General features: G+C 53.6%; 1 protein-coding gene across 1 annotated transcript; it reads left to right on the top strand.

Annotated features, from left to right (window-relative positions):
• The first annotated feature begins 1745 nt into the window (after nucleotides 1-1745).
• On the top strand, nucleotides 1746-26561 carry ANKRD35 (ankyrin repeat domain 35). The gene is made up of 15 exons (XM_073323490.1): nucleotides 1746-1784; nucleotides 6500-6630; nucleotides 9596-9684; nucleotides 11028-11092; nucleotides 12511-12568; nucleotides 13735-13805; nucleotides 14023-14129; nucleotides 14840-15024; nucleotides 16410-16492; nucleotides 17270-19108; nucleotides 19196-19639; nucleotides 21325-21414; nucleotides 21913-21978; nucleotides 22903-23011; nucleotides 26269-26561. Exons 1-14 carry the CDS (start codon nucleotides 1746-1748, stop codon nucleotides 22963-22965), a joined length of 3330 nt encoding a protein of 1109 aa, XP_073179591.1. The 3' UTR covers nucleotides 22966-23011; nucleotides 26269-26561.
• Nucleotides 26562-26790: the final 229 nt, after the last annotated feature.

The raw sequence follows: 26790 nt of genomic DNA on the forward strand, positions 1-26790 counted from the left end.
GTTGCAGGATACGAGAGACACAAGGTGGGTGCACCGTACATGAGTCTTGGCCCCTATTTCTTTACAAATGAAGGTCTGGTTAGCAGGCTATAGGGAGTGTTATAAATGGTTGTAATGGGCCACAGAGCCAGTGTCTCAGATCAGTCCCTGGTTTTGAGCCTCCGGCAGAATTGAAGTTCCCAGGCTCGTCGGTTGAAGGTGCAATGCAGGTTTCCTTTGTGGTGGGGATGCCCGCACTGAGGTCCACCAACCAGCATGCCGCAGTGGCTAGGGGCTAGAATGGGAGTTAGGGTTCTGTCCTCCCGGTGACTCGGATGATCTCCCCGTGTAAAGAGCGAATGACAATGCTTGTGCTCCTTTCCCCCATGCTAGCTGGCTGGACTGTGCCAATGAGAGCTTGATGCTGTTACTACGCCCTGTTATCTTATTACAGTCTGGTTTCCCGGATCCTATCCTGCAGAGGGAGGGGTGCATCTCACCTCAGCTGCCCTGGGGTCATGCTGCCCTCTGGGACTGGTTGGGATTCATCTGGAAAATGGCCCTCACTGCATGCATATCCATCTCTCCCCATCCCGTGGTGCACAGGAAGGACAGTGCACTGGTGAGGGGGCCCGGAGCCCTGGATTCTTGGCACAGCTCTGCCACAGACTCGCTGTGAGAGCTTGGGGATGTCACTTAGCTGCTGCGGCTCGATGACGTTTCTCTCAAAAACAGGAGCAACGGTCCCTATTTCACAGGGAGGTTAAAAGCTGGGGAGGTGCCCAGATACTATGGGGATGGGCACCAGATAAATATGGAACTTGGGTTCCCAATCTGCCTGTCTACCTCTTGCGTGGGGGTGCTGCCCTCTGCTGGTGGATTATTCCATGAGCAAGGCTCCTGGCCCAGCCCTGAAATTGACCCTGTTTCCCGAAAAGTTTCAGTTTAGATGAATCGGCATGTTCACAAAAAACTCCCAACCAGCGCTAGTCAGGGTATATGTGTGTGTCAAGGGGGAATGGGTGTATGCCTGTGTGTATGAGTGTATCTCCGGGTACAGGTTGTATGGAGCCCGTATATGTTTTGGGTGTTTTAACAAAACCATGTCTAATCTCTACAGAGCCCACCAAGCCTCCTCTGTGATGTCCAAGCAGGTCAAATAGAGGCAGGGGAGTTCATTGGCTTGGAAGTTTGACCTGTGTCCTCTCATGTGTTGTTCCCCTGCCCATCGTCCGTGGATCGTGCCCTGCTGGGCTCTGCTTAACGAAGAATGCGAACTCTGGCTCGTGGTCCTGGTGCCTCCGTCAGACCCTGACACTAACCGGCATCTCTAATGGAGCTGGTGGCATGGCAGAAAACGTCTCTCCATTAAACCCAGCAACAAACGCTCTCGGAGATCAGATCTTGGGCAAGCCCAGGCTGAGTCTGAGCCATCAGCAGGTGTGCAGGAGGCGGCGAGGGGCGGGGAACGAGACTGGCCCTTGAGGCAGAAGGATTAGCTTCAAACGCTCCCCAGATGCAACACGCCTCTTCCCTTTGACAGCAATTACCTGCTCAGCAGCTGGTGCTGAGTCCCTCTGGGGCGCTGGTCCATGGCCGTCCTCACCTGGCCCTCCTCAACGCCGGGGACCCCGGCCCGCTCTCTCGGGCCCCTGTCTTGACAAGCGAGTGGTGCAGCTTGGGGATGGTGTGAGCCCGGCGCTCGCCCTGGTGCTGGTTGGTTTTTTGCTGGCGTGGAGGCACCCCGGAGCGGGACGGTGGGCACCATGAAGAAGATGTTCTCCTGTTCCACCTCGCAGGTTGCGGTGAGTGAGCCTCGCCGAGATCTTCCTCTTGTGCTGAGCTGGCCGGTGAGGTGGGGGATCTGAGCCCAGTGGAGGGGGTAAGGCCCTAAGAAAGGAACATTACCATGTGCTACAGAAGAGCCCTGTCCTGCAGTAGTCTATGGGAGGAGTGCCCCCATACGAATAGCCCTTTACCTACGTTGCCCTCCTTGGCAATAGCCCCGTACGATGCATATGCTATTTTACAGGTTCTCCAAGTGACCATCGCACCCCCCAGGTGTTAAGGGTTCTGCCCCCCGTGCTGTCCCCATGTTGCTAAGCAAGCAGGGGTGCTCAGCTTGCTGGGAAGAGGGGGCTCTCAGGGTGGCCAAAGACCGACAGCCCCTGCACTAGTCTCTGACCGTAGCCCTGTGCCACTGTATGGGGTGGAAAGAGTGCTGTGCTCTGGCCTCACCAGCAGTCCCTTACGGAGCTAGCCCTTGGGGACAGCATTTCACAGCCCTGCCCTTCTGCCCCTGGACTGCAGGGTGAGGGTCCTACAGGCTGGAGCTGACTCTGCGGCCCGTGTTTGGGAGTGGGGGTGATGGGAGAGGCAGGACAGTCCAACGGTCAGAGCGCTAGCTCGGAACTTCGCAGGTCCCACTTCAATTCGCAGCTCTGTTCCAGACCCCTGGTGTGACCTTGGCCAGCATTTGAGGGTTCAGAGCAGCCAGCTGGGCTGGTGCCCCCAAAATCAAGGGCTCAGAGCCGCTAGTGAGGCCCTTGGAGCCTGTCACCCTTTGCTAGGGGGCCACTGGGAAGCGGATCAAACCAGAAATCTCTCTGCACGGAGTCTCTCTCCTTTTGTTCACTGTCGCCCCCAAGCCTCGGCCCCTCCTGCCCATGGGGTGAATGCCATGCAGTTCCCAGCCTGTCTTCGCTCTGCATTGCATGCAGCGATCTGGATTTGGCAACGGGAGCCCAGGGAGGCAGCATCCGGGCCTGACAAACCGGAATGGCGGAGTGGGTTAATTACTCAGTCAGCCAGGGGCTGTTGCATGTCCAGGGTGTTCCCGGGCTTGGTACAGAAGCCAGGGGCCAGCCCCCAGGGGAGTGGGGATGTGCAGCTGTAAAGATCCCGTTGAGGACTCAGTGGTCTCTGCCTCCCACCCTCGGGAGAAGTTACCCTAGAACCTTTGCCTTGTGGCTCCTGTACCCAGCAGTGCAATGAGGGACTGCAGGGTCCACGGGGGATCTCCAGTCACTTGCCTGTTAATAAGTATTGGGTGCTGCACATCTGTATCAAGGACAGATGTGTTGGCCCTATGGTCCCATCTCTTTAATATGCTCCATAGTAGCGAATAACCAATTAATAAGCATTTCCTTTTATATCATCCTGAAGGATCCCAAACTTCTTTGCAGATAGGTATAGTGTAATGACACCCCTCCACACTATGCACATGCCTGCCCTCTGCTGGTTGGAATTGGAACTGTGTGTCATGGGCCCTATACTGCCAAAAACTTAAGGGATATTATCCTTCACCTAAAGTGGTAGGGGGATGCTCCTGGGAGCGGGAGGATCTGAGTTCTATCCCTGCTGTTGCTGTGAAGATCCATGTGGCCAAGGATTTTTTACAGTTAATTAGTGTAGGCCCAATTTACCAAATGCCATGTTAATAGAAGGTTGGTGATAATAATTTGCATGTCTATGGTATTGTTCATCGGAGAACCTCAAAGTTCTCTACAACCACTCATTAGTTGTAGGGGGCAGGGAAGCATTATTGTCTTCATTTTCCAGAGAGGGAAACTGAGGAACACAGAAGTGAAGGGATGAGTAAGTGGATGTGGTAGGCATGGAACCCAGGAGTCCTGATGTCCAATGTTATGCACTAAAAAAGTCACAACCAGACAGTCCTGCTCTGACCATTAGGCCACGCGTCTTTCAAGAGCTGGGAATGGAACCCAGGAGTCCTGTTCCCACTCTAACCATTGGATCACACTCCCTCCAAGGTATGGAACCACTAGACTGCACTCATGTGCCCAGGAAAACAAACAAACAATTGCTTGGCTTCTCTTGACTGTCGAGAGACAAGGTGGGAAAGCTAATATCTTTTACCTTGTCTTGCTAATATCCTGGGACCCACAGGGCTACAATTACATTGCATGCAAGAAACAAACAGAGCAGGCAACTAGATCCCATTCCCCGCTCGTACACTCTGACCAGGCATCCCACCACGTGGTTATTTTCCCACTGCAGCCCTTGTCTAGGACACAGGGTAATTAGGATATGAGCAATCATGGGGTGTGTAGTCCTTGTGTAATAACACACACACACACACACACACGCTCAGGGTGTATAGGTGGGTGTGGAATGTTAATCACCAGCTACCCAACGCTCAGGTTCTGCGGGTTCATTAATACTCCATGCTTGTGCAATGATTAGGGTGTAAAGACCCAGGGGTCATGCCTGGCTCTGCCACAGCTGCCCTATGTGACTTGGGCAAGTCATTCAGTCTCTTTGTGCCTCAGTTTCCCCTCTGTGCAATGGGGACGATACTCACCCTGTATGAGGCAGGAAGGCTATGAGGATAAATGCATTAAATACTGCGAGGTGCTCAGATACTATGGTGGTGTGGGCCATATGAGTACGTCAGATAGATTTCTGATAGTTTAAAAAAATCCAGCCTTGGAGCCAAATCGAAGCCCTGGTGTAAACAGATGCAACTCCAATGGATTGGCTCCCATCTGCTCTCCTATGGCTTAATTTATCCCTGTGTTTTCACCCCCCAGGCCAAAGTTGTCTGTGAGGGAGTTAAGTAGATGGGGAAACTGAGTCACAAAGTGAGGAAATGACTTGCCCGAGACCACAGATGATGATTTTAAAAAAAATCTAGCTCTTCTCTAGCAGCTTTTCATCTATAAATCTCAAAGCCCTTTACAAAGGAAGGCGAGTATTGCTGTCACATTTCACCCAGTGGGGAAACTGAGGCACAAAGCATCTGGTTCTTGCTGCTGAGCTCAGCCCATTAGACCACACTTGTTTCTCCATCTTATGTCTTGAATTATATACAATTCTGGACCAATTTAATACAACTCACTGCATTTGGTCTTTTTTTGATCTGATCCTTCTCTCTTTTCTTTTAATACTCGTTCGGGCAATTCCTCTATTAATTAATACACCAGAACTTCTTGTGTCATGTCTCTTTAGCAGCTGGTTAAACACCCACTTAACCACTCAGCACTCCCTAAACCCGTGTGTAATGCTGACCTGATTCTACAGTTGCCATTGCCCTTCCCTGTCATTAGGATATCCGGCAGCTTTCCTGATTAAGCATGTCTCGAATAAGAAACATGACATTTAGCCATAGGGACCAGCTATTATCACTAGGGCCCTACCCAGTTCATGGTCCGTTTTGGTCAATTTCACAGTCATAGGAATTTAAAAATCATAAATGTCATGATTTCGGATATTTAAATCTGAAATGTCGGGGTGTTGTCATTGTAGGGGTCCTGACCCGAAAGGCTATTTTGTGTGTGTGTGTGTGTGTGTGTGTGTGTGTGGGCAGGGGACAGAGATTACAATGTTGTTGTAGGGGTGTCACGATATTGCCACCCTTCTTTCTGCCCTGCGGCTGGTGGCGGCTCTGCCTTCAGGGCTGGGTTCCCGGCCAGCAGTCGCTGCTCTCCGACCACCCAATTCTGAAAGCAGCCCAGAAGTAAGGGTGGCAATACCATGACCCCCCCTACAATAACCTTGCAACTCTCCCATGATCCCCTTTTGGGTCAGAACCCCCAGTTTGAGAAACACTCGTTTTGCCCCCCATGAAATCTGTATAGTGTAAGATAAAAGTACACAAAAGACCCAATTTCACGGGGGAGACCAGATTTCGCTGTCCGTGACGCATTTTTCATGGCCGTGAATTCGGTAGGTCCCTAATTATCACTAATAAACCCCTAGGGAATGGCAGTCATGATGACAAGCATGCAGCTATAAATAGACAACTGGATCCCAGTTGTTCATGTCGATTCCATTCTAGGTGACTCACAAGCAGGATCAATGGAGGTGGGCTCGGAGTTCACCATCATGCAGTTTGTAGCACAGGTGAAAGGTGGTGTGTAAAGGCACCATGTTTTCTTTGTGCATCACACGCTCAGGAATTATAGCTAGTGACTTGAAAGCTAATGAACCTGTCAGTCTGCTCTGCATTATTAGCTCCCTTTGGGAGAGCAGGAAACTGAGGCACAAAGGAAGAGATGGGTTGTCCCAGGTTAGAGGGCTTGGCTTTTGTAGAAACTGGCCTGGGCACTCCTCACATATCTGTGGTTTGCTCTAGATTAATCCCTAAGGAAAGCCACAGATGGTTGGGCGAGTGTCCGGACGAGCCTTCACAAGCTTGGTGACGCCCTCGAGTTACTTTGCAATCAACTCACTGGAGGTAAAAACTCCCGTGTAGACATACTCAGTGAGTAGGTGATAACAGTGGGTTTAGAACTCGGGCCACCTTGCTCCCAATCCTCTGTTTAGGCCGTACTGCCTTTGCTCAGCCATTCTGCACGCAGAGGTGGTGTGGGCTGCCCAGGCATGTAGAGTGAATCCCTGGCAGCCATGGGATTAGAACTCAGGACTCCTGGCTCCAAGACCTATGCTTAGCCCGCGGGAGCCCTGGCTCTGTTTGGCCATGCTGCCCCCTCTAGCTGCGGTGCATCCTCCAGCCCTGCCCACTCTCACTTTCTCCGTGACGCTCTCTTTGAATCAGGTCGAGAGCTGGAACAAACACGACCAGAAGCTTTTCGAAGCCGTCGAGAAGGGGGATGTGGGCAGAGTTTCTGTCCTGGCTTCCAGAAAGACAGCGAGACCCACCAAGCTCAACGCCCTGGGCCAATCTGCGTACGTAAGTTTTCCTGTCCTCTTCCCTCCTGCTAACCCAGCTGGTTTTCTGTTTCTAACCCTACCACAAAGGCTGGTGCTCAGGCATAGCTGCTGGGCAGTTAATTCCCACCAAGCCAGGACAAAGCCCAGCTCCCTTCCAGTCACATCTTCCTACCAATTGAATGTCACTTTAAGATCGGGACATAGGATTTGCTTCATGCACCAGATCATAACACTGGCCCATCGGGCCAAACATCCCTCCCACCCCCATCTTCCTATTCCAGCACAGCCCATTGGCCAATCCAGTCCAGCATCCCCACCTCCTGGCATAGCACACCTGCCCGTTGACAAGTAGGGTGGTCTTGTGGCCAAGGCATTGGTTTGGGACTCAGGAGACGTAGCTCTGCCATTGACCTTGGGCAAGTCACGGCTGCTCTCTGTGCCTCAGTTTCCCCACCTGTAAAATGGGAAAAACAATCCTTTCTCTCACCCTTTGTCTGTCTGGTCTATTTAGAGTCTAAGCTCTTCAGGGCAGGGACTCTTGCTCTGTGTCTGTACAGCACTTAGCACATTGGGGCCCTGATCTCAGCTGGGGCCTCAAGTTGCTTCTGGATTTTAAAAAGAGGAAGAATAACTAGAGCATGAGGTCTGGTTTCCCTCCCTCCTACTGTTCCAGAGCAAAGCTTTGATCTCATCTAGCCAGCTGTCTCCAGTCCAGACCATTGGTCCAGCTATTCCTGCATCCTGCCCCTAACAGAGATGCGTTGAAGGCTGGGGGGTGGGGAACGAAATCCCCATAACGCATCTGGCTAATTGTGCAATGCAGCACATGGTAGCAGACCGTTCCTTCCTGAGCCGCTGATGCCCTGAAGTACAGGATATGACTGTCCCTATCTTACAGCACGTGCCCACAGATTAACCTGAGCAATGCGCTGCAGAACCAGATGGCCTGCCGGTTGTGCAGCTGGTACTGGTTGAGAGCGCATCAAATGATGAGCAGCATTATTATGAGTAACCCCTTCACCTACCAAAGGCTGCATAGACATGACTTAGTTAGTACATGGTGACATATGTACTAACTAGATCTAGGAATGGTTTCAGAGCAGCCGTGTTAGTCTGTATTCGCAAAAAGAAAAGGAGGACTTGTGGCACCTTAGAGACTAACCAATTTATTTGAGCATAAGCTTTCGTGAGCTACAGCTCACTTCATCGGATGCATTCAGTGGAAAATACATTGGGGAGATTTATATACACAGAGAACATGAAACAATGGGTGTTACCATACACACTGTGAGGAGAGTGATCACTTAAGATGAGCTAATACCAGCAGGAGAGTGGGGGTGTGGGGAAGAAAATCTTTTGTAGTGGTAATCAGGGTGGGCCATTTCCAGCAGTTGACAAGAATGTCTGAGGAAAAGTGGTGGTGGGGGGGAATAAACATGGGGAAATAGTTTTACTTTGTGTAATGACCCATCCACTCCCAGTCTCTATTCAAGCCTAAGTTAATTGTATCCAGTTTGCAAATTAATTCCAATTCAGCAGTCTCTCGTTGGAGTCTGTCTTTGAAGTCTTTTTGTTGTAATATTGCGACTTTTAGGTCTGTAATCGAGTGACCAGAGAGATTGAAGAGTTCTCCGACTGGTTTATGAATGTTATAATTCTTGACCTCTGATTTGTGTCCATTTATTCTTTTATGTAGAGAGTGTCCAGTTTGACCAACGTACATGGCAGAGGGGCATTGCTGGCACATGATGGCATATATCACATTGGTAGATGTGCAGGTGAACGACCCTCTGATAGTGTGGCTGATGTGATTAGGCCCTGTGATGGTGTCCCCTGAATAGATATGCGGACACAGTTGGCAACAGGCTTTGTTGCAAGGACAGATTCCTGGGTTAGTGGTTCTGTGATGTGGTGTGTGGTTGCTGGTGAGTATTTGCTTCAGGTTGGGGGGCTGTCTGTAAGCAAGGACTGGCCTGTCTCCCAAGATCTGTGAGAGTGATGGGTCATCCTTCAGGATAGGTTGTAGATCCTTGATGATACGTTGGAGAGGTTTTAGTTGGGGGCTGAAGGTGATGGCTAGCGACGTTCTGTTATTATCTTTGTTGGGCCTGTCCTGTAGTAGGTGACTTCTGGGAACTCTTCTGTCTCTGTCAATCTGTTTCTTCACTTCAGCAGGTGGGTATTGTAGTTGTAAGAACGCTTGATAGAGATCTTGTAGGTGTTTATCTCTGTCTGAGGGGTTGCAGCAAATGCGGTTGTATCGTAGAGCTTGGCTGTAGACAATGGATCGTGTGGTGTGATCTGGGTGAAAGCGGGAGGCATGTAGGTAGAAATAGTGATCAGTAGGTTTCCGGTATAGGGTGGTGTTTATGTGACCATCACTTATGAGCACCGTAGTGTCCAGGAAGTGGACCTCTTGTGTGGACTGGTCCAGGCTGAGGTTGATGGTGGGATGGAAATTGTTGAAATCATGGTGGAATTCCTCAAGGGCTTCTTTTCCATGGGTCCAGATGACGAAGATGTCATCAATATAGTGCAAGTAGAGTAGGGGCATTAGATCTAGGAATAGAACCAAGGAGTCCTGGCACCTCATTCCCTGCTCCGACCACTTGCTTACGCTCCCCTTCCAGAGCTAAGAATAGTACCCAGAGACCTGGCTCTTCATTCCTGGTCTAATCAAAGTAGTTCATGCTCCCCTGCCAGGAATAGAAACCAGGCATCCTGTTCCTGGCTCTAACCAACTAGATCCCACCCCCTTCCTGGAGCTAGGAATAGAATCCAGGAGTCCTGGCTGCCTTATCTCTGCTCTAGCCATTAGACACATCAGGGATTCTCCCATGGTCCTCTCCAGGAAGCAAGCTGGAGTTATTCTCTGACAATGGCTTTAGGGTGGAAAGTTCACTGCCCTCCAAGAATACAGGTCACTTGGTGAGTTTCACGCCGGGCCTGCAATGAGTCTTGGCTCTTCGCCTCTTTGCAGGTTCCATCTGGCAGCTTCCAAAGGGCTCACCGAGTGCCTGACCATCCTGCTGTCTCATGGGGCCGAAGTCAATGAGAAGAATGATGACGGTACGTGTAGGGTTTTCCCTGGCTTGGCAGAGGAGCAGAGAGTGCAGGACTGGCCTGGACCGATGCTCCATCTAGGCTAATAGCCATCCTGCCCTCTGGCAGGCCAACTCAGATCACTGGCCCCTCCAATCCAGCATCATGCTTCCTGCCCAGCCCATACAGATAAATAGTCCCGGTAGGCTGGAGACCCAGCTCCTGCCCAGTGGTCCATGGGGTGCTTGGTCCAGAGCTGACTGAAATCAGTGACTTCAGTGGGCTTTGGGCCCAGCCCCTTGGCTGGTATCCCACCTTCTGCCTCACTGGAACACATCAATGGGCCATCTAGCCCTGGGGTCCTGGTTCGGGACTAAGTGCTACTGCAAAACAGATAATAACAAGAGGATATTAACTCTTGCCATGCTGGAACAGACCAGCGGTTGGTCTTATCACATTTCCTGCATACTGTCAGACCAGATTAGCTAAATTGTCTCCCTCTCTTAGTGTGAAAATTAGTAGCCCTTGTCCTTGCTCTGGTTTGTGTCACCATAGTCGCTGCTCCTGTCCTTGGCCATATTCTGTCGGAATGACTTTTCCGTTGCTGAGACGCCCGCTCACCCAGCTGGAATGCAGGTGCCTTCTCAGGGCCTGATCGAAAGCCTGGGGGAGTCGTCTTTCCATGGCCTCCAATGGCCTTTGGGTCCAGCACCTGCCACAGGAGTCACCAAGTTTAAGGCCAGAAGGACCATTAGATCATCTTGTCTGTCCTCCTGCGTATCACAGGCCACCAGCACCACCCAGCACTGCACACCCAGCACAGCATCTGAAATGAGACCAAAGTTAATGAGACCAGGCTGTTCTGTGCCACAGACAGAGAACAGGAGGGCCCGGGGTCCCTGCAGTGGCAGGGAACTGATGAAGTGAGGTACACCCAGATAATTCTGGCACCTACACACTGTAAAGGAGGCAACCTCCATGCCCCATGGTCCCTGCCGATCTGAGCCGGGGGGATAATTCCTTCCCCACCCCACCTATGATAACCAGTGAGACCCTGAGCAGGTGAGCCAGCCCCAGCCAGCCACATGCCTGGTGCCACCGCAGACCCTGGCACTGCCCCTAGGCATGTCCCGAACCTGCCCCCCACAATCAGGATCCCTGGACTCATCTCAGGGCTCAACATGCAGCCGGCATGTTGAGCCCTGAGATGAATCTAGGGGCTGATTGGCTTCCCCCCTCCCCGGGAGAGGTTACGCTATTTTCACCCCTGCTCCATGCACCCACAGCGAGCCACAGACCCCCCCAGCTCCAGGTGGGGCTCAGCTCTCTGTTCCCGAGACGTGATCCTCTCCCTTTGCTCTTCTCCCCAGGCAGCACGGCGTTGCACCTCGCCACCATCGCCTGCCAGCCTCAGTGCGTGAAGGTTCTTCTGCAGGTAAAGATGACAAATGCCCCTCCCTGCCACCCTGCTCCGGGCTGGGCACTGGGGTGTTCCCGGCGGGGGTCTCAAGCCATCAGTTGGACAGCCACAGGATCCGTCTGATTTCCATACAGACTCGCTTCACGTTCACTGACAGGGTCTGTAGGACGCAGCAGCGGGGTCTGCTGGTTGGATCAGGGGCCAGGACCTCTTGGGTTCTCCTTTAAGAAAAGATGGGCTATCTGGTCTATGGGTCTAGTGGTTAGAGCAGGGGGGGACTGGGAATCAGGACGCCTGGGTTCTAGCGGGGGTGGAAAATGGAGGGTCCCCTTCAGAGCCCGGCATGCACAGGTGCAATTTCTACTCTCCATTACCCCACTATTGATCCAGAGTAACCCCAGATGTAGAGGGAGCTGGTCTGCATTTCCCCCAGCAAAACCAGAAATCAGAAACTAGGCCCCAGACTCCTCCTGGCTCTGTGGGTGGCATCCCATGAGGCTACCATGCCCTAACCCAGCCCAGCAGTGGCTGTGCCCCGTCTCCTGGCATTTGAGCTGCTCTGGGGCTCATCATTTCCCTCCTGCATGGTAAGGTGTGGCTGGGGAGTTTCAGTCTAGAGGTGACAGGGTAGAAATGGGCAAGACAGAAATGAAACAGGCGTTGTCTCTTAGCTCAGGGCAGTGAGCAAATTCCTGCTTGACGACTTACTGTGTTGGCTGTTTGGCCTGTAAGCAGCCAGCAAAACCCCTCGAGATGAACTGATACCTTGGGATCCTCTGAGAGAAGGCGCTGGGGAGACAGCACAGTTGTTCCTGAATTAAGCCATTGGCTGCCTGGATAATTAGCCCCACTTTACCACTGGGGAAGCGGAGGCTCAGACAGGTGGGGGTTGGCTCGCCCGAAGTTCTGCAGTGAGTCAGTGCTGGAGATGGGGAAACTAGATCTCCTGTCTTCCCAGATCTGTGCTGGGCAGCACTGTGGGGCCTCCATTGTGCTCTGGGCTGTACAAACACAGTCAAAGACTGTCCCGACCCCAATGAATTGAGAGTCTAAACAAAGCCAGAGGAATGGTCATTAACCCCATTTTACAGATGGGGAAACTGAGGCATATATATATATATATAAAGTGACTTGCCTCAAGGTCACACAGGGAGTCCGTGGCGGCCTTGGGGCTAGAAGCTAGGTGTCTGGAGTCCCATGCCAGTGCCTTAGCCACTTAATTGAGGGGCATCATCTGTCCTGGATACCTGGAAGCCCTGCTTGGCTCACCCCAAAGTGAGGGTTCCTGCTGTCCCATGTCAGCTGGGCCAGGTCTTGCTCTGGAGCAGGAGGTGGGTCCGCGGCTCTGTGCTCTAGCCGCCCCCTGGGCCATTGGCAAAGGGGAGGTGGCCATTCTCTTGTGCTGCCCTCACAGCCGCATTTGTTCCTCGTAGCACGGCGCCAATGAGGACTGCGTGGATGGTGAGAACCGCACCCCCCTACACTGGGCCGGTGAGTGAGTCCCTGGAGGTGCAGGCTGAGTCGGACGAGGGGAAAGGCTGAGTGTGTCAGGGCAGATCTTCTAATGGGGCTGAGGGGTGAGGGGCTTGGAGCTGGGCTGATCAGCAAGGGGAGGCTGAGTCTGGGCTCCTGAAGACAGCTGGAGGGGGCTGAGACCTGGCTGGGGCCCTGTCTCCCAGCAGGGAGATCTGACGAGTTCCCTCCCATCACGATCATCTTCTTGTTGCCGTGCTAGAGAGACAGACATGAGGCAGGTCTCCCATGGGCATCCCTAGAGTCTTCTCTCTCTAGACCTCACCATCCCCGCATGTGTCTGACTGTCTATTGCCGTGCAAACCTGCCTGTTTGTCCTATCTACCTGCTTGTCTTTCTATCCCCTGATGTACCTCTGTCCACCTCTCGCTCCATCCCCAGACATGTGTCTGTCTGTCCAGCCCCCTTCAATCCATCTGTCTGTCCAACCGTAGGGATGGGATGCTGACAATGCGCAGTGCCGTGCATGTCCACTGGGCATCGCCATTGATCACGTGACAGCCAGCCAGGGGTCATATGGACCTTGCAAGGGCTGATTTGAGTGTGGGCAAAATAGACCAGTCCCTACAAGCCGCCCGAGTCCCCGGGTTATTGCCCTGCAGAGATAGCGGGTGGGGAACCAGACTGCAAGAGCTGGATCAGGGCAGTGGATTGTGTTCCAGCCATTCCCCCCAACACTCACCTTCAAGGAGAGGACCCCAGCGATCGGAGACGGAACAAACCTAGAGTGCCCGGTCTCTAGTCTACCTTTTTGGCCAATGCTGCCTGGTTTGCCCAGTCTAGCTGTAAATATCCCCTGGGAGAGGGCTTCCCATGGGAGATGTCCTAACAGATTTCTCCCCGCCACCCCCTCCTGCGGGTTTAAACCCATGTGGAGAAATGACCTTGCTTGGGTCTCACCTTGTTTGAAGAACCGCCCTGTGCAGAGAGCAAGGCCCCAGCTTCAGGCGGTCTCGAGTGACGAAGGTCAGACTGAAGACTCCTTCCCTCACTGGCCCTTGAGAGAGGGCGTACCTGGGGCGCTGGGCAGCCGGGGCTGATAGGCATATGGTTCCCCCCTCCATGTGGCAGCAGCTGGGTGTGTCCTTCGAGCACTGACCGCTCCTTTTTCTCCTGCCCTGCAGCCTCCTCGGGGTGTGCGTCCAGCGTCTTGCTCCTGTGTGACCAGGAGGCCTTCCTGGATGTCACCGATAACGTGAGTGTAAAACCCGCTTCGGGACAGGACTTGGTGGAACGACACTCACGAGGGGTGAAACTCGCTCCCCATGCAGAGGGCACAGGCTAGGGGCTACGTAACCTTTGTAAGGGTTCGGGGAGCCGGCTCCCGGCCGCTGAGTGCTGGGAAGCCGCGCCGGCTTTGGGTGGGGCTCCACGCAGCCTGCCACGCTAACCGCCTCTGCCGTTCCTTCCAGAACGGACGCACGCCCCTGATGATAGCGGCCATGGGGAACCACCCGGCCATCTGCTGCCAGCTGCTCCAGAGAGGGGCCAGCGGCGACCTCACCGACAAGGACCAGAAGTGAGTCTTGCCTGGGCTCTGAGAATAAAAACAGCACTAGCACCAGGGGCATTGTGGGGGGTTTCCCCTGGGAAATGGGGGTGGGGGGGAGCAGCATTTGCCCAGGGGCATTATGGACATTCTCACCAGGGAATGGGGGGGCAGTTGCCCAGGGGCATTATGGACATTCTCATCAGGGAATGGGGGGAGGGCAGTTGCCCAGGGGCATTATGGGCATTCTTGTCTCATTATGGGACGTCATCTACCCACTGTCCCCAGGTTTCACGAGGTGACCCCCAAGGCCTTTCAGAATTTCCCAGAAGCCTCTGCTTCTGGGAGCTGCTGTGGGTCCATGGGACAGCTGGCTCAGGGGAACTAGCCTGTTGTTACAGGAGTCCCCTAAAATTTCTCAGCCTGGCTTGGGGGCCGGGACCAGCCGAGATGGGGGTCATGGCTGGGAGTCAGGCGCTTGCAGCCAGCCTGCCCTTCCTGTATTACTACCTGGGGAGGGGTCGGGGCCAGACAACAAGGGGCAGCCCCTGGTTGGAGGGCCTTGTACAGGAAAGGTTAAGAACTGCTGCCCTAAATGGGAGCTGCTCCAGTGGGCCAGAGCAGAGAGGCCCATCTGAGGGGGAGCCACCCACAGATTATCCAGGTGGCCTGGCTGCAAGGGGTGCCCTTGGGGCTCCCCAGAACTGACCCTGACACCCCCTCACGTCCCCACCCTCCAGGACTGCTCTGATCCTGGCCTGTGAGAGCTCCAGTGTGGAGTCAGCCAAGCTGCTGGTAAGCAGTGGGGCGGACCTCAGCGTGGTGGACAGGACGGGCCACGACGCCCTCCACTATGCCCTGCAGTCCCAGAGCCGCCCACTGAGGAGGCTGCTGCACAGCGCCCTGAAGAAGAGGAATAGAAGAGGTGAGGGGAAGGGGCTGCCAGTTTGGGGGTCAGGAAGGGATTGTGGGCCCGGGGGGGGTCACCTTCCTCTGCAGTATGTGGACTAGAGTAACTGAACTAGAGTAACTGGCAGATCCTCTATCACATCAAGATCAGACAAGGCCAGTAACACAGCCAGAGGTCAGGGGCCTGTTGCAGGCGCAGGTGGGCGAGGTTCTGTGGCCTGTGATGGGCAGGAGGATCTACAGGATCACAACGGTCCCTTCCAGCTGAACGTCTAGGAGTGGCTGAGCGATCCAAAATGCAAGGCTGGCACAACTATCAAAGATTAATGCAAGAAGCATGCTGAGTGCGGGACACATTTCCCACCCCGGAGGATGCTTCTAAAGGGCTTAGGGGACCCTCTGCTGCGAGCCATTGGTAACATGGCCGCTATTAGTTATTAGGTCGCATTTCCCTTCATTCCAAGTTGCAGAAATGCCTCAGAAAGCAGCAAAAACTGTTACCCCCCCCCCCCCAACTTTTCCCTTTGTGCCTCTAATTGGCTCGTTTGGTTGGACTACACCCAGCCTCGCTCGGGCAGGATATTGATTTTTTGTTGTTGTTTTTTTTTTTTTTTTAATGTGTGTTTGTTTAGTTCATTTGCAAGGAGGTCTCCAGCCTCTGGCAGCTTCTCCAGATGGTTTTGATTTCTAAAAGCAATAATCGGGCTTGGCGGGAGCTGGCGAAATGTAATATCCAGGGGACCCTTGTCTTCCTTGTTCTGCTTGCTAGGCTTTGGTTTCCATGGCGACTGCCTGGTGGATGGGGGACCAGAGCCAGAGCCAAAAAATAAACTGCCGGAAGATTTCCAAAAGAATCTCAGCAAGTTTTGTTGAGGATAATGAGAAAGCTTTGCATTTAGGGAGAAAATTCAGCCTTGTGGTGAACTCACAGGACTGGGAATCAGGAGATCTGGCTCTGCTACTGGGTGATGCTGGGCAAGTCACATCCCCTCTCGGTGCCTCAGTTTACCCAATGGTGATGTCCATTGTTTTAAAGCAGTGGTCTGAAAGTTGGAACCCCCAGGTTCTAGTTCTACCTCTGGGGAGGAGTATTGCCTGGTAGTTAGGGCAGAGGACTGGCAGTCAGGACTCCTGGGTTTTGCAGCTAGCTCTAGGATGGGAGTGTGCTCCCACGGTTGAAGTTGGGAGTCAGGACTCCTAGGTTCTATTTTTGGCTCGGCTACAAATTCGCTGTGAGACCTTGGCCGAGTCACAGCTGTTGTCACTGGTCAGATGGGGACGACCCATTACCCACCTCACTTGCTGAATTCCTGCTTTCCTGCTGAATTCCTGTGAGGAGCTGGGAGATCCAGAAGGCAGGGGCTGCCCAGGGGCAAAGCAACTCTCCACTCTGCGCTACAGAGAGTTTGAAAATTTCATTCAGTGTTTTTATTTTCCCTCTGGCAGAGTATGGATCCAGCTGTCAAACAAGCACCAATGCACAGGTGAGGAGACCCCTTTCGGGGCCAGCCAGAGAAAGACTGGAGGTGTGTCGAAGCTTCTTGGGTGTGTTACTCAGTGATGAACTCTGCAACCCCTGGTTACACATGGAGGGTCGGGTGTGGGGGGGGGGGGGAGTTGGAATGGATCAGGGCGGCTGAGAAGCCTCAGCCCTGATGATGCTGCTGTTACGACGCCAGAAACCGAGGGCTTGATTCCCCAGCGCCGTCCCCTGGCAGCATCTGTGACCCCAATGCAAAATGGGTGCACAAAACTGCTCTTCTCATCTGCTTGCGTTTTCTGCACTGGTGTAAACGATGGTGCAAGGGGCAGAACTGGGCCTTTTCCCCATCAATTTGGTTCACATAGAATGCCAGCAAAAGCAGTGATTTGCAGTCCCTACCAGCCAAGGAGCAGATTAGAACTGGCGACCTAAGGTCTATTGGGAAGGGAAAAGGCTCCACCTCCTAGTACCCATCCCCTTGGAGAGTGTCTGGCTGACTTTTGTCCTTGTTATGTATAGGACAGTAGCACCTAAAGGTCCTCAATGTGCTGGGTGCTGCACGTACCTAGAGGGCAGGGGGTTCCAAATTTTTGCTGGCATGACTCCATTTTAATGAAGTCTTTCCTGCCAGGGCCCTGGGCAATGGGGGGGGATGCCATTTTGAAGCGCAAAATGGCGTCTTCCGTGACGTGCAACCTCGCACCCACCGTGCGTGTGAGGTCACGGTGTGCCTCTCCAATAAGCTCATCTTTTCTGTTGGGTTCTGTGGTGGTTCCAGGTGACCGCCGAGCCACCGGAGCGCAGCGGCAGCAGCATAAACTTGCAGAGCGAGGGAGGCAGAGACGCTGAGGAGGACGAAGAGGACCTCGACGCCGAGGAGTGGAGGTGTCGGTATGAAGACGAGCAGACGAAGGTCCTGCAGCTGGAAGAGCAGCTGGTGAGGAAGGCGAAGGAGTGTGATGCCCTGGCGGAGGGGTGCAAGGTGATGAAGGAGAGGATCTGGGACCAGGTGCAGGAGATAAGCCAGCTGTTGCCGGAGAGGGCAGATGAGGGCAGGCGGGTGCTGAGCCGCCGGTACAGCCGGGACACCACAGAAGAGGACTATTACCTGAACCTTTTGGCTGAGCAAGTGCAAGAGTTGAAGAAGAGACAGCAAGAGGCAGGAGGCCAGAACGTAGCAGTGAAGGAAGACTGGATACAGTGGCCGGGGGAGGAGGAAGAGGAGGAGAAGAGATGCCATCAGGAGGAGTTGATGCGGCTCCAGGCCGAAGTGGCCACGGCCCTGGAGGAGAAGGAGAGCGCGGCAAAGAGGGTGGTGGAGTTCGAAGGCCATCTGGAGAACATGAGGGCGGTGATCGCCGTCTACGAGGCCAAGAAGCGGGCCCAGGATGAGGCGCTGGAGCAGCTGCAGGCTCGTGTTGCTGAGCTTGACGGCGACAACCAACGGCTGCGCGGGCTGCTGGGAAAGCAGCAGGGAGAAAGGCAGAAGGCGGGAAGGCAGGAGGTGGATCCGAGAGGGCCCAGAGTCACTCTCTGCACTGAGCTAGGCCAATTCCTGTCATGGATGAGGGAGGCGGCTGCCAGAGCACAGGAGGAGAAGGCTGCGGTCCTTGCCGAAAACAAGGATCTGAAGAGGGAGGCAGAGGAGACCCTCAGAGGTAAACTTCACCTCGAGGCGGTGCCATCAGAAGCCATCAGAAAGAGCGTGGCCTCTTGGGAGAAGATGGTGGTGGGCTTAGAACGTGCTCTGGCCAAGATGGATGAGGCCAACTTCAGCCTCCTGGAGAAAGCCAGGCCTCTTCAGGAAGCCATCTCGGCCCCTCAGAGCAAGCAGGAGTCAGGGGTCTTAGTAAATGGCATGGTGGCTTCCCAGCTCCAGGAGCTGAGAAATGGCCTGGAGCAGCGTGAGGAAGAGAACAACGTCTTCAGAGATGAGGCAGAGTCCCCACTGAGGCAACCTCAATCCCTGGAGGAGCTGGAGAAGGGCAGGATGGAAAAGAACCAGATCCAAGATGGCCCCCATGGGCAACCCAGACCTAGGCTGAGGAACGATTCTGTGGAAACGAAGGGCCAGGCCAGGAGGAGAAGCTCTGACCTAGAGAAAGAGCTGTCAGACCTCAGACAGAACAATGGCAGCCTCATGAACGAGCTGGCCCAGCTGGGCCAGGAGAGGGAGAAGCTGCAGGATGAGCTCCAGCGTCTCTGGCAGCACCAGAAGGAGGGGTCCCCCCGAGGAGAGGCGCAGGGCCTGGTGGAGGAGCTGAGGCAGAGAGTGGCCGCCTTGTCCCAGGAGCTCTCAGCTGAGAAGGAAGAGACCAAGAAGCTGAGGCTAAGGCTAGAGACCCAGAAGAGGGAGATGGTGGTGCTGAGGGACAGCTTCCTCAAGCAGATGATGGGAGAGGCCAACAGCATGGGAAGCCAGAGCCTAAGCACCTGCATCTTGGAGGAGCTGCACTGGAAACTGGACAACCTGGTGAAGAAGCACAACGAGGCCCTGCAGCTGGTGTCGGAGATAGAAGAGGAGAGCCAGGTGCTCGGGGGCGACCAGGCTCCCGCCATGCAGAGCGAGGCTATTGACACCTCCGTGGGGGGTGAGAAAAGCCCTCAAAGCAACAGTGTCCAGGCCCTTGGTCAGGAAGCGTCCGAGACCTTGGAGATCGTGGGAGGAGAGCTGGTGCTTGAGCCCTGGCGATGGGTGAATGAGCTGGAGAGAGATCTGTGGGAGCTGAAGGAGGAGCTCGAGGCAGCTCAGGCCACCCTGGGAGGTGAAAGCCATGATGTGACCAAGCTGAAGCAGATGCTTGACCGACTGCCCGTGAAGGTGGCAGAGCTGTGCTCGGAGGAGGAGGAGACCCTGCGGATGCACGAGAAGGCCTGGAGCTCCCTGGCACTCCGGACTCAGGCTCTGGAAGAGGAGCTGCGAGCCCTTCAGGAGAAGCACGAGGAGGTGAGGGGGAAGTGCGCCCAGCGAGAGGAGGCCCTGGCTGCAGAGAAGCATAAGAACAAGGACCTGCTGGCCAAGGTGGCGGAGCAGGAGAAGGAAATAGGAGAGCTGAGGGGGAAGTCGGAGCAGCTGGAGAGAACCATCCAGAAGCTGAACAAGAAGGTGGAGGAGCTCTCCAAGACCTGCCAGGACAAAGAAGGGAAGGTAAGGCCACACAGACGTCTGGAGCTGGCCAGAGGCCTATTAATGTAGGGCAGGACACAGCACCCACTGAACCAACAGAAAGACTCCCATTGACTTTGATGGTGGCTGAGATCTTCAGCTGGTATAAATCAGGGTAGTTTCATTGTCTTCAATGGAGCTATGCTGACTTACACCAGCCTATAGGTGTAAGAGGAAAGGACTGAGGGTGATGGTGTCTCCACATACTCCAAAGCTGCCTTCTCAGCAGGATCACCTGCTTCCCTGGCACGACATCCCACAGCAAGTCCCTGGACTTGCATGTCCAGCTTCCGTGGGGCTTACAGCTGTTGCTCCCAGGGCAGAAATCAGCCTTGCGATGCTGTTGGTTGAGATTTTCAAAGGGGGGTTTGGACACCCAACGTGCCTGAATCTCCTAGTCGGCTTTGAGGGTCTCATGCCATGGTCCTTTCAATGTTCTCCAGCTCTGGAAGCAATGCTCAGGGTCCGACTGTTAACTCACACTGGAACATTGTCCTGTCACCAGGGGGTTTCACCCTCATTGAAAATACCAAGGGCCTGATTTTCAGGTGCCCTGCAGTGTAAAAGATAGTACAACTGAGAATCAGGCCCTGCAGTGTTCTGCAGTATTGGCCCAAGGCACTAGAAGTGGAGAAGGCGGGGGGTCACGAGCTGGTATGTAGAGATGCCCAGAACATGCTCAAGTTTTCATTGATCCTACCAGCCCCAGGAACAATCCGGCACCATAGCTAATAACTATTTATCTGAATAGAGCCCTCTTATTACAAGCCTTAGCAATTTGGATCATCCCTGTAAATTTTACGGGATTTTCAGCAGAAACTGGCCTGAGACTCACCAACCCCATTTCACACAGGAGCTTCTGACTCGCCACCCTATGGGAACAGCTGTCAGTCGTTCCCGAACCAGGCTGGATTCAGAGCCCATGATTAGTGTCTATCCCAGCCCTAGTTCCCTGAATCACCCATTAAAAAGCAACGAGGGCCAGGAGCACAGTGTCAGGAGCTACAGATGAAAAGGGTTGGGAGTCAGAAACTGGCATCTCCCATGAAATGGAAAATTCTGTAAAACATTCAATTTGGAAGCATCAGGTTGTTTTGTTTCAATAATGTCAGAACGTTTCATTTCAGTCGGATAAAGATATTTCATTTTGGCTATCAGTTTGATCCACGTTGGTTTGACTTTCATATTAGATGAAAATATGATTGGATCAGATCAAATACGTATCGTACCTAAATATAGGATATTCATTTTCATAGTTTCATCTAAGAGAAAAGTCTACATGAAATGAATTGACACACACCTCGAAATGAAATGTCTTTACAGAAACTACATGTTTGTTCTATTGTGCTAACGTCAAAAGTCGAAATGATTCGGATTGACTTTTTTCCCCCTAGAAAACCGTCTTCGAAATTGACACGTTCCTGCAAAAGTTTCAGTTTTGACAATGCTGCATTTTCCAACAGCAAACTGTTTCGCTGAAATATTTTTGACCAGATCTAGTTGGGCAGCGGTTAGTTGCAACATCCTCGGGGCCAAGTCCCCAGTGAGTGTAAATTGGCCTAGCAGCTTTGATGTAGAGGGAAGAAAACTGATTTACGCCCGCAGAGGAGATGGCTGTACGGAACCCAATGTGCCACAGGACTTTATTCTCTGTTGTTGAACTGTAGATTAAAAAGTTGCTGAAGGAGACGGAGAAGCTTTCAGCAGAGATCCTGGCCCTCCGCAGTGAGAGTGCTCATCTCCGGCTGCAGTTAGAGGTGAGTTGCATGCCGCCCTGCCGCTATAGGAATGCTCTGAACACACGGTGTCTGCTCTCCAGGCCAGGTGACTGTGGGCGTTTTTACCATGGGAGGTGCCGGTTCACCTGGGCTGTGCAACCTACTAATACCCAGCACAATAGTCATTCAGATTGCAAAGTTCATCCATCCGGATTGCATTCAGGGTGCTATTTATAGGTCTGAGAGGCAGCGTGATTAGTGGATAGCTGCTCTGAACTGGGACTCAGGTGACCTGGCTCCGCCACTGACCTCCTATGCGACCTGGAGCAAGTCCCTCTCTGTGCCTCAGTTTCCCCTCTCACCATTTGTCTATTTCATTTGTAAGCAGTTGGAGGTAGGGACTTTTTCTTACCCTGTGCACATGCAGCTTCTGGCATAATGGGTCTCTGATCTCTTCTGGGGTGCTACCATAATAGAAATACAAACACCTGCTGGCAGATTGAAACTCACCAGCACGATATATTTTTGTTTTCCCAGGTTAAGGAAAAAAATCACCAGGAGATTGTTACTATCTACAGAACCCATCTGCTCAATGCAGCCCAGGTACAAACCTCAGACAGTCTGGGTTGGTGCTAAGGCTTGTGTGGCTTCAGGTAGATTTCAATAAATTTCTGCTCCTACTGGTTCCCATAACCATTAGGTGATTCTCCACAAGAAGCTTAAAAGGTTCTCACTGAACTCTGCGATAACTGGCTTGAGTGCTTTAGACTCGTAGCACGGAGGAGGTACTGTGGGCTGGAACAGCGGGGCCTGGGAGTCAGGATGCCTGAGTTTTAATCTCAGCTCTCGGAGGGGAGTGGTGGCTGGTGGTTAGACGAGGGGGAACTGGTAGTCAACCCCAGCTCTGGAAGTGAGGGGAGTGGTTGGAAGGGAGCGGTTAGTGGTTAGAGCACTGGATTGGGAGTCCTGAGTCCTATTTCTGGCTCCAGCATCCGGAGCAACCCAACCCGCATGGCGGATCACAGTGCACGGGGCTGATCGGGAGGTGCCTCGCACAGTCAAGGGGCTAGATTTCCCCAAGCTTATGCCAGGGTGCAGGGTCTCCAGCACTGCACAGCCACGGGTGGGGAAGTTGTAGCCCTGCAAGCCACAGCTGTCTCTCTGCTGGGGGAGAAAGCGGGCTGCCTGAAAGTGGGCAGCACTGGGCATGGATGGGGCAGAGCCAGGGGCCGTGCAGATCTGACAGATCCTGGCAGCAGAGGCTCTGCCTGACAGGCCCTTATGGATGGATGCTGGAGCAGAAAGGAAAACTGCTTTCCCCCGGCAGAGCTTGTGAGGCAGTGGCTGAAGCACGCACTGGCCCTCCACAAGGGGGTGCTGTGGTGCAGAATGGCAAGCCCAGTGCTGGTGGGGGGGCGGGGGGAAGGGCTGCTGGCACGTGTCTCAAGCCAGACTGTGGACCCCTGTATGTTTGGGGTCCACAAGAGAACAACACGCTGATAGGGGATGGGGTTTCTTCCGGCTCAGGGGTTCATGGATGAAGAAGTTCACTCGATGCTGCTCCGAATCCTGAGGGCGAAAGAGGAATGAGCTTTGCCCTCCGCTTCCCGGGAACTAGGATCTTTCTTCTTTGCAAGTGAGTGTGGCTGTCCATCTGTCTGCCTCTTTTCTTTTCCCCCTTTGCTTCAGAGAAGGCGCAGTTCTGCTTGGTCTCATCGAAGGTCCCCGTAAGGTCCCCATCACCGTAGCATCTGAGCTTCGGTTTTGGGTGCTGCTTTCATACAAACCATCCAGCTGAAAGACTTTAAGTAACAGCTGGGATGCTTAGTGATCACTCAGCAGGTCGGGTGCTGGCAAGAGATCTTCTGGCTGGGAAGCTCAGCCCTTAAAGGCACAGACCTCAGTACAACAGCAGCACCCACCTCCCTACCTACCCCAGCCTTGGAGCTGGCAACATTCATGCAGCTCCAGGCCCTTTCCCCGTCACTGCTTCGGGGAGAGGGTGGTGATTGAAGATTATGGCAAGATACAAATCATTTGCAAATTAGCTCATTCAATCATCTGCGTTACAGGGTCACACATGGAGCTGTGCAAAACTTGGCAGCTCGGTGTCTGTGAATCCCTGATGGGGCGGTACCTTAAGGCCACCCCTCTCCCCAGCATGACCCTGCCCTGGGGATGAATCGGGGCTCTGGTCTCACTGATGGAGTGTTTGTGGGGGTCAATCCCAGCCTGTGTGTCAATGAACCTGGGTTGTGCCATAGATGTAGTGCTGCAAAAGGGCCACTAGATGGCGGGGTGGGGCTGTGCAGCTCAGCAGGGCATCATGCTCGGTGGGACATGGTCTTTGAAGCCCCCCAGTATTTCTCAGGGTCAGACCCTGCTTCCAATCGCAGGTGAGGCTGGCTAAGCAGGAGCAGACGGAGCCAGAACGCCATAGATGACCAGGCCTGCAGAAAGGAAAGGGGTGGGGTGAAGCACAAACTAGCTGCTAGCACTGAACTGACCCCTTTGTAGGTGAGATCATAGAATCATAGAATATCAGGGTTGGAAGGGACCCCAGAAGGTCATCTAGTCCAACCCCCTGCTCAAAGCAGGACCAATTCCCAGTTAAATCATCCCAGCCAGGGCTTTGTCAAGCCTGACCTTAAAAACCTCTAAGGAAGATGTAGATAGATGTCTGCTACTTCTGCCCCCTTCTGGATGGGCTCAGAACTGCTCACCTGTGTGTCATATAGCCTCTGCTGCTAATCGCTTGTGGAGATTCTCCTTTAGTTCAAGAGACAGGGGCTTTTGGAGCAGGAGGTTTCCAGGGATCTGAGATGGACAGGGGCGGACACATGCCACATGAGCTCTTCTAGAGCAGGTGCAGTCAGACAGAAAAGGGCCTGCAAGCTGCCTGAAGTATGAAGTGAACCTGACGCCTCCATTTGGTACAAACCATCCCATAAGACAAGGCTGGATCAAAGCTTCGTGATCTGTTTCTCTCTACTTACCTGGGCTCATTGCCGAGGTATCTCAGGCCTGGCCTCATCCCATGCCAGTGCTGAGCCCGGCACAGGGAGTGAGGGGGGAAGTTCTGTGCTTCCCTTATCCTGGAGCGACTTGAGGCATCCCTGAAATCTGCCTTAACTTGTGCTCAGCTGCAATAGCGTTGCACCAACTGAGGGGAGTGGCCAAGCCATGCCCCCTCCTAGCCCACTGCACTGCACCCGGGCTCCTACAGGGCCAGTGAACTCAGCCCTCTATGATGGGAGGTATTAGCCCAGAGGCTTTATGGCCCCTTTGCATCAGTGTAGCCAGCACAGAGGGGCCATAGCATGCAGATGGCTCCTGCCCCCAGTGGGTCCCACAGCTGGATGTAGCTACCCCACTTGGGTCCGAGGGAAGAGACTGGGGAGGAGGTTTTCCTCCCATTACATGTGTGGCCCCTGGCTCGTTGCAGCACCCTGATCAAGGGGCAATTCTCACCAGGGTGGCTGAGTCCACAGCCATGATGCAGGGCATGGGTTGAATCTCAGGAGCTCATGCCTGGGTATGTGGTGAGCCCTGGGTGGTGGGAGCAGGTGCTTGGGTACAACGTGGTAGAGAGCTGGAGAGGCACAAACCAAAGGCAGAGGTCTGGTTCTCAGTCACTCTCTTGCTGTGGCTGGGACAGGGATGGCTTTAAGTCCTCTTTCCACTTCCCATATAGTGGCGCTGTGCAGGGCCCTGTCTGTCCCCCAGTGTACATTAGAGCAGCCTCAGGTTTGCTCTAACTTACATGCTGTTTTCCATGGTCCCTGGGAGACAGAGAAGTAGCACAGTGCTTTCCAGCCACACCCCTGATCTGCCATACATCCCCCATATCTGCCATCTATGCCCAAGATCCACCATCTGCATAGAGCCCTTCTGCCACACTCCAAAGTGACCCAGGAGGCCCCACACAGGGTGGATTCTCGGGGCTGTTTTTGCCCCTTCTAAGGCCCCTTTGAGCTGTCCAGAGCAGCACAACGTGTACAAGCAACGCAGCTCCTTCCTCTCTCTTGCTCTGCGGAAGGGTGGCGACTGCAGGGTAGTTTGTTTGGCATGAAATTGAGGCTCAGTGTCTCCCCCCTTTAAGCCCCCCCCAGTAAAATCCCCACTGTGAACGTGATGCGGGTTGGACAGGCCGCAGAGACCGTCTGCAGCTGGAACAGACGCTGCGGCTGGCGGGCCAGCCACGCTGTTTGTGTGCCGTTTGGCACATCTGCTCTCGGGTTGAAAGTTAAGCGTTTCCAGATGAGAACTGTGATTTCCCCAGGGGAAGGGAGGGGCCACGTCACCCGGGAGCGGAGCAGCTCAGGCCATCGCTCATCCTCCATGCAGTGGGAGAGGAGCAGTGGGGGCTGCAGCTCAGTGGGCTGCAGATGGGGATGTTTTGTTTTTTTTTAAGTGACAGGACGGCTTGTATGCAGGTGTCTTCTCCTGTGGCTACATTGCCTCTGTTTAATCCCGTCGGCATGCTCAAGCTCAGAAAGGGCCAGCTTTTGTTTCCCCAGAAAAACCCAGGGTGTCCCAGTGAATAGTTTGGGTGGCTAAGTAGGGGACAGTTTCCCCTCTCAGGCCATACTGGCCCTAGTGTGGTGCAAGGGGATGACTCGTCAAACCAAGGTAAACGCCTAAGGTAGATGTGGTTAAACTGGTTTAAGTGCGTACACAATAGGGGTTTGCACTAGTTAAATTACATATTTAAGTCAATCAGGCTCATAGATTTAAAGCAATCTAGCGCACCCTTTCCCGTATAGACAGGGCTTAGTCTCTACCAGCACGCAGGTAGCTCAGTTTGGTTTCGGCGGCAATTGACCTGGGTCCATGCAGAATGACCTGCCTGCAGAAGTGTGTCATTAAACTGAAATGTCCATTTGTTCCAAGGGCTGCAACATTTTCCAATGCTGGCTTCACTCCATTTAGGAATATTCCAGGTAACAGCAGGAGAAGACTGGAGGGCGAGCCCACACCTTTCCAGCAGCAGGATAGCGCTCGAGGAACCAGCTTGACACATCATTGGGACCATGTCTGCCACCCCACCAAGCCAGAGACCCATCCACCAAGGATGTCAGCACAAGATGATCACCTCTGCAATAGCTTTGGTTGTTTTTCCCCCTCCCAACCCGCCTCTTCCCAGTCTCCACGTGCTGCTGGCTGAGCACTGGGGCTTTATTTCAAATAGCCCCAGAGATTTGAAATCATTTACCTTTGAAAGATGGGCCGCAGGTCAAGCGTATCTTGTTATAACAAACCCAGGTGCTGCAGCTGCTAGACACCATGACTCGATCAGCCTCTCGCACGCCTGGATACAGGACTAGAACCCAGGCCCTTTTGCACCACAGTCACCGTCCTCTACCACTTGAGCTAAAGGACAGCTCCCTTCCCTGCTTGTAGAGGTAGTTTCCT

The sequence above is a fragment of the Lepidochelys kempii genome, chromosome 24 (genome assembly GCF_965140265.1).
Source record: "Lepidochelys kempii isolate rLepKem1 chromosome 24, rLepKem1.hap2, whole genome shotgun sequence".
In the NCBI taxonomy this organism is placed as follows: domain Eukaryota; kingdom Metazoa; phylum Chordata; order Testudines; family Cheloniidae; genus Lepidochelys; species Lepidochelys kempii.